Below are 6598 nucleotides of genomic sequence, written 5' to 3'. Positions count from 1 at the left end.
ACACGCTGTCAATGCTTACGGCACTGACAGTTGGAGGGGCATGCTTAGGCTCATGCCTTAGGTCAGACTAACTTCATCACAGAAGGTCCGTCGTTTTAGAGGGGAGGAGCATTCTCAGATTTGTATTAAAGTTTACGTAGGCAAACCAAAAAAAATTGTGGATTGACTTGCACGGATGAATTGTTCACCACAAAAATAGCAATGTGCGCTAACAGAATAAATATAGTAAATTTTCATTTCATGTGTATTTTAATTTGCTCTTTAACATTTCAAAGTCTTACAGTACTAAGTGGCATACTTAAAGTCGGCATGAAATCAAAATTGACAAGTCTTAGCATGGTAGATGTGTACACACACTGCCAATACACTCTTATGTGTTTAAACAACTTGTAAAAGTGAATTTAACATCCGATGACCCCTTTAAATATAATTCAAACATAACTGCAATTTAAAAAATGACTGTGAATTTAATGGTAAAAGACTGTAAAAATGCTACAGTAAAAACCTGTTAAATGTATTATATACAGTGAATGACTGTATTGGGCATTAAATGTAATTTTACAGTAGTATACCATTTTTGGAAGTGAAAAAGAATGTGAATAACACTAAAGAACAGTGAATAACCGTAAATTGATATTCCCATAATTCCCTGTGTTACATTTCAAATGATTTTTTTCTTAAATAACTGTTTCTTCTAGGTTTTGTTTTGTTATCAGTTATGTACATTAGGGTTTATTGCATTATTTCAGTTTCATGTGTGTTACCATGATGGTGTTTAGGGTTTGTGTGAATGACACGGTGCACCTTCTATATTAAATGCTGCTTTGGTTCATCATGTGACTTTTTCATCACCAAAAGCTCTAGGTGGTCATCATTGTATTACAACGGTACAAAACAGATTTTAGTACTTCAGTAGGTTGGTATACTGTATTTTTTACAGTATATGTCTTGCAACCACAGCTGCAGATTTTTTTTACCATACATTTTACATATTTTTTTTTACAGTGTGATAGAACTCACCCCTCACTCGATCGGTCTCCCGTATTGTCTTTAGTGCTCGCCGTGGCCCTTCCTTGTCCGTTTCCATGGTAACAACCACACCAACTGGCAGACCAAGGGCACGCAAGGAAGCTGCCAGTTCATGCCCAGTCGCTTCCCACATGTCGTTCTCTGCTGTTATAATCCCAACATGTGCCCAGCGGAAAAAGCGTAGCACGGAGAGGAGCACACGAGAAGACAATGGGAGCGGCCGCAGGAAGGTGGAATACATTCCCTCATCCATGTTAGCCTTCAGACAAGCCCAGGACAGGATGCCCTTGTTCCAATTCTTCGCTAGCAGCGCAGCAGCAGTGCAGTAGCCAGGGTTTGCCGGTCCAAGAAAGGCCGAACCATAGCCCTCCAGTTCAGCAAAGTGTGCCAGGGCTTTCGAGCTGGAGCAATCCTCATTAATTAGTGTGTAATCATACCAGTAGCCCTTGTTGAGGTCGGGGTCTTTGTTTATTCGGCTCATGGCTAACCGTGCAGCCAGATCTGGCAGGGCTTTGGAGAGCATGGGGTCACATGTCCACGGTCCTACAATGGCAATTTTGAATGTGGTGCCCCAGGCCTCACAGGGCAAGTATGATAGCATGACTAGAGAAAGGAGAAAACAGTTGCCCCACCAGCTGTGGCTGCGTAGTACCGGGGTCGAGGACACAGGACACAATGAGCCATCAGGATTTTTCACTTTTTGCTTTGAGGTTTTTTTTCGTCGTCTCTTTCCGGCACTAGACTGTGGCCATCGTGGGTGGTGGGAATGGCAAAGAAAGCTAGAGTTTCTGTGGTCATCCATTTTATTTTTGATTTACTGTTAATTGTCTGGGACAATGAAATGCAGGTGGCACTGAAAGGTGTTGCCCTGTATTGTGTGAATATTTGGTTAGCTACAGTATAAAGGCTGGTTAAACACACACACACACACACACACACACACACACACACCCAAAACACCCAGCTCTCAATTTGGGTTCTACCCACTAAGGAGCACTAGCCCAAAACTATTGCACAATAACCAGTCATCACGGTCTGTTTTAGAGACGGAGAGGAAAAGAGGGGAAAAAAGAAAAGGGATGAAAACAAGAGAAAAAGACAAAGTTAAGATCTCTTTTTACCATTGTTTACTATATGCAGTAGTGATGTGAGAGTGTAACACTGGCTCCAACGTCAGCAACAGGGTCATATAACTGATTATGGTACCAAGGTCAATAGATCTATACTGCATTTCAAAAGTCAGTAAGATTTTATACATAAATACTTAATAAATCGTAATACTTTAATTTAGTGAGGATGCATTACGTTTAATGGTTCTCATAAAAATGTTCATAAGCACAACTTTGTTTTCAACTTTGATAACAAAAATAAAAATATAAAAATAAAAAGTTTCTTGAGCATTAAATCAGCATGTTAGAATGATTTCTGGGTGATTATGTGATACTGAAGACTGGAGTAATGGCTTCTGAAAATTCTACTTTGTCACCACAGGAATAAATTACATTTTAAAATTAATCAAAATAGAATTTTAAAATGCAAAAATATTTCAAATATACTGTTTTTACTTAAATAAATTCACCCTTGATGAGCATAACAAACTTCATAAAAAAACATCCTAAAATCTTACCAACCCAAAACTTTCAAACGACAGTGTAATACAATTTTTTATAAAATAAAATGAATGAGTAGATCTATTTTCCCCTATGTTCCCCTACAGAAAAATACAAAAGCCCATTTCTGCCTAGAGTAAAAAGTATTAGGACTCTATTTCTCCTACTTGTGACTGTACATCTTTTTTGTCAAGTCACATTGTGACTTCAATTCTTATTTTAAATTTTATCTCATAGTTATCTTAGTTTTTACTATGAGGCAGATTTTATGATTAACAGATTAAATATATTAAAATTTTCCTATTTGCTTATTTTTATAAAATAATACTATGTTTTCTTTAATAGAATGACATATATAAGAGGCAATCTTCAATTAATAAATAATGAAATGTTGTTTGCTAATAAGAGTTTTGTTCTTCAACCCTCTTACCATCCTGTCCTTCCCACTGTGATCCTAGAGACCTCAGATATCTAACTGCAGGCCTGGTCACCTGACTCATGTGCCATTGGTGTTTAAAGGTGGAGCTGGGGTGAAGTGTCACACAACTTGTACCCGGCTGTCAGCCCATTCCTCCCTCCCTCTCTTTCTCTATGCATTGCTCAGCAAGCACCAAGCAGATTACAATTAAAAAGGGTCCACTCTCTAATTCATGTCATTATCATTCTGTCTAAATTCTGTATAAATGTCCCATCTACCCATCATTTCTTAACCACTAGGTCTGGCATACTCTCATTCTTTGGACTTTTAGCCAGCTCTGAAATAACTCAGGATTACAGAGGATTGCACGGGACCTTGCTGTCAGTCTCACACTACACCTTTGTTTGAGAGCTTTACTGTCTGCAATATTAGAGAACTGTCAACCCCCCCCCCCCCCCCATTTACTTTACTCAGTCAGTTTTTATGTACGACATTACAGCACAATCGTTTCATCAGCTAAAGGAATTTCACAATCTGTGTAAATATTACATTTGTACCGTTGTGAATGAAATGTGCAATATAAATAAGATTGCCTTGGCCTGCCTTGTAATACTTAAATATGTAAATCTAGCAATATAGCTATTGTGATACAAAGCTCCAGATATTCCTCCCTACTAAAAAGATTACTAATAAGTGTTTTTTGATTAAGGTAATTTTTCAGAAGGGGTGTCCTGTTATATAAATGTGCCAGTGTCAGATGATCCTTTGATGCTTGAAATGACTGCTTGAATCTCATGACCTTATCATGGATCACATTTTGTTTCAGTCAAGTTTATTGTAACTTTGTGATGTCACATTATTTTACCATTAACAGAATACCACTAAATGTTAAATTTTTGGTGATTAGACTCTAAGTGACTGCAAATTACAGTAAATGGACAATACAATTTCAATTATATTTCTTTACTGGATAACACAGACCCATATTTGAATGCTAGTGAATGTTAGCTGAGTTAGCATAATTAGGAATTTACATCTTTAGTAGCAGACAGACATTTCATTATAAGACCAATAAAATAAGGTAGTTTAAATTTCATCTATTTTTGACGAGTAAAGTAATACAAATAATATAATGCAATTCATTGTTAAGTTTAATACTGAAAAAAAAAATATTTATCAAAATCCAATACAAAGAAAAAAAAATGATTCATGTTATGCTGTAACAACCTATGATTACTTAGCAGACTTCAGGGAGGTCCTAATCTTCTAAGCCTCAGGGACTACTCTAGCAAATTCAATATTGAAGACTACTTTTACCTTTAATTAAAGAAATGTTAGTAAAAGAGCAAAAGATGTGCTAACCTGGTAAGTGTGGCTAATTGAGAGTAATGGTAAGTACTCGTCCCATTAGAACATCACAGAGTCTGAGAAGAACCAGAGAGGGACCAGAACAGCACTTCCAGGAGGAAATAGCAATAAGAAATAAAAAATTCCAAATTAAAAATGTAAAAGTCCAGATCGAAGGTGGAGAAAAGACAGATATTCCATTTCAAAATAGATGGAGAAGCTTTTTTTTAAAGTCCTTTGTCTCATCATCTTTTAAAAGTATAGTATAAAAATGTAGATGTAGAAATCCACCTTTCTCTTTTTAAAATGGAGAGCTGATCTTTGGTTTGTGGTCCCTGGAGGTTGGAGGCCCTCTATTGGACTGAGTCCTGCCCCAATCTGGAGCGCTTAATGGGGGAAGCCACTGGAACAAGAGCCTCTCTGAGTCCTGGGTCTTACTGGGAATAGGCAGATTTAGGCAAAGAGAGAGAGAGAGCAAGCGACAAGGAACGAGTAGGAGAAAGGAGGGGCAGGCCGGGAATCCAAGCAATGACTTCTTAACCCTCTTTAGCCTAATCCAGACATACATGGCCGAAGGCATCGTCTCTCCTCAGTGTGCATATGAGCTTGAGGTCCAGTAACATTCAAGATACAGACTTACAATCTAAAGTAGAAATACTTTTTTTAATATATATATTTTCTAACCAATATTAGTGTTTGTAGTCTACCTGTAAATGGAAGTTTAGGCAGACTGTATCATGTTTAATGTAATCCCATGATAAATATTAAAATGGATAGGTTGTATGATGGTTTTCTAATTAAGCTGAGGATTTGATCCCGTTGTCTGTGTGGGATCAGCAGTGAACCATCAAACATTACAGATTGTAGCAATAACACTTTATTTTAAGGTGTCTGTTATACATGATACAGGTATTTACTATTGTAACAATAAATTATGCATAATTACGTGCAAGACCAACCCTAATAGTAAGTACATGTATTTAATTATTATTACTCAGTACTTGTAATTACACTGTAACAAGGACACCTTAAAATAAAGTGTAACCATTGTTCCTGTACTGTCCCGCTCCATCTTGTTGCCTCAGGTGCACTCTGTAATTTTTGTTTATGTTGCACTGGCCAATATGGCAGTCATCTGGACACCTAAATGGCTGTACAACTCTGGCTGTGTCAGCTTTGATTAATGAAAGTGAAAGATAACAGTAACTAAAATAAGCGAGTGGGATTTGACTGGACACATGGTTTAACATGGCTGCCCTACTGTTAAGGTTGAATGAATAGATTCTGTTAAGCTACTGACATGACTAAAGTCTTATTTTCTTTTACTATTAACTTCTTTTGGGGAAATACTTTTAAATGTAAAACAACAGACAGAAAAAAGCAAAAAACTGGCAACTGATGCCAGACTTCTGCAATGAGTTTTAGATGATGGTGTTAAAACATTAGTGTAACACATCCTCATTTCAAATTAAGTGTAAAAATGCCCTCTTTCTTTCACTCTTTGTTCATTGTGACACATGTCCTATAACATAACCTAGTTCCACTCTTCTTAGAGTTTGCTTAGACATAAAAGATACATTTCAGTCTGATATTTGCAAGTCAGACATAGATGCGCTCAAAGGAGAAAACTGGAACGAAAGGTTACAGGGTTACCAAGCTGTTATTAAAAGAATCAGCATTCAAAATTATGAAAGGATGGAAGTATGAAACAAGAGAGGGAGCTACAACAAATATATATATAAACTCTCTCTCTCTCTCTCTATGAATTGTACAATCTATATACTACCATTCAGAATTTTGGGTATGGTAAGATGTTTTTAAAAGAAATTAGTAATTTTATTCAGCAAGAATGCATAAAGTGCATGCTCAAAAGTTGAATTTTAGCACCAAATCATATTATGACTGATTTCTGTAGGATCATGTGACACTGGACTGGAGTATATCATTAATGTCTGCTGAAAATTCAGCTTTGCATGAATAAATTGCATTTTACATTTAAAACAGAAAACATTGTAATAATATTTTACAATATCATTGCTTTCACTGTATTTATTAAATTTAATTTAATTTGTTTTTAATTTAATAAATGCAATATCAAAAACAGAAAAAAGAAATGGTACATAATGGTGTTATCCACCATATTATTTTCCTTTAAAGTAAATGGTTTGGTGTGTTCTAGAATGTCACTTTCACT

General features: G+C 36.2%; 1 protein-coding gene across 1 annotated transcript in view; it reads right to left on the bottom strand.

Annotated features, from left to right (window-relative positions):
* The window catches only part of LOC127958189 (retinal guanylyl cyclase 2-like), a 6634-nt gene extending 1799 nt beyond the window's left edge, over positions 1-4835 (bottom strand). The window contains exons 1-2 of the mRNA XM_052556984.1: positions 4420-4835; positions 1021-2064 (exon numbers count right to left, since the gene is read on the bottom strand). Coding sequence (XP_052412944.1) covers positions 1021-1831 — 811 coding nt within the window. The 5' untranslated portion in view covers positions 1832-2064; positions 4420-4835. The remainder of the gene's footprint in view (positions 1-1020; positions 2065-4419) is intronic.
* Positions 4836-6598: the final 1763 nt, after the last annotated feature.

The sequence above is a fragment of the Carassius gibelio genome, chromosome B5 (genome assembly GCF_023724105.1).
Source record: "Carassius gibelio isolate Cgi1373 ecotype wild population from Czech Republic chromosome B5, carGib1.2-hapl.c, whole genome shotgun sequence".
NCBI lineage: Eukaryota > Metazoa > Chordata > Actinopteri > Cypriniformes > Cyprinidae > Carassius > Carassius gibelio.
The sequence above is the reverse complement of the archived record's forward strand: the minus strand, read 5'-3'. Positions and strand labels throughout refer to the sequence as shown.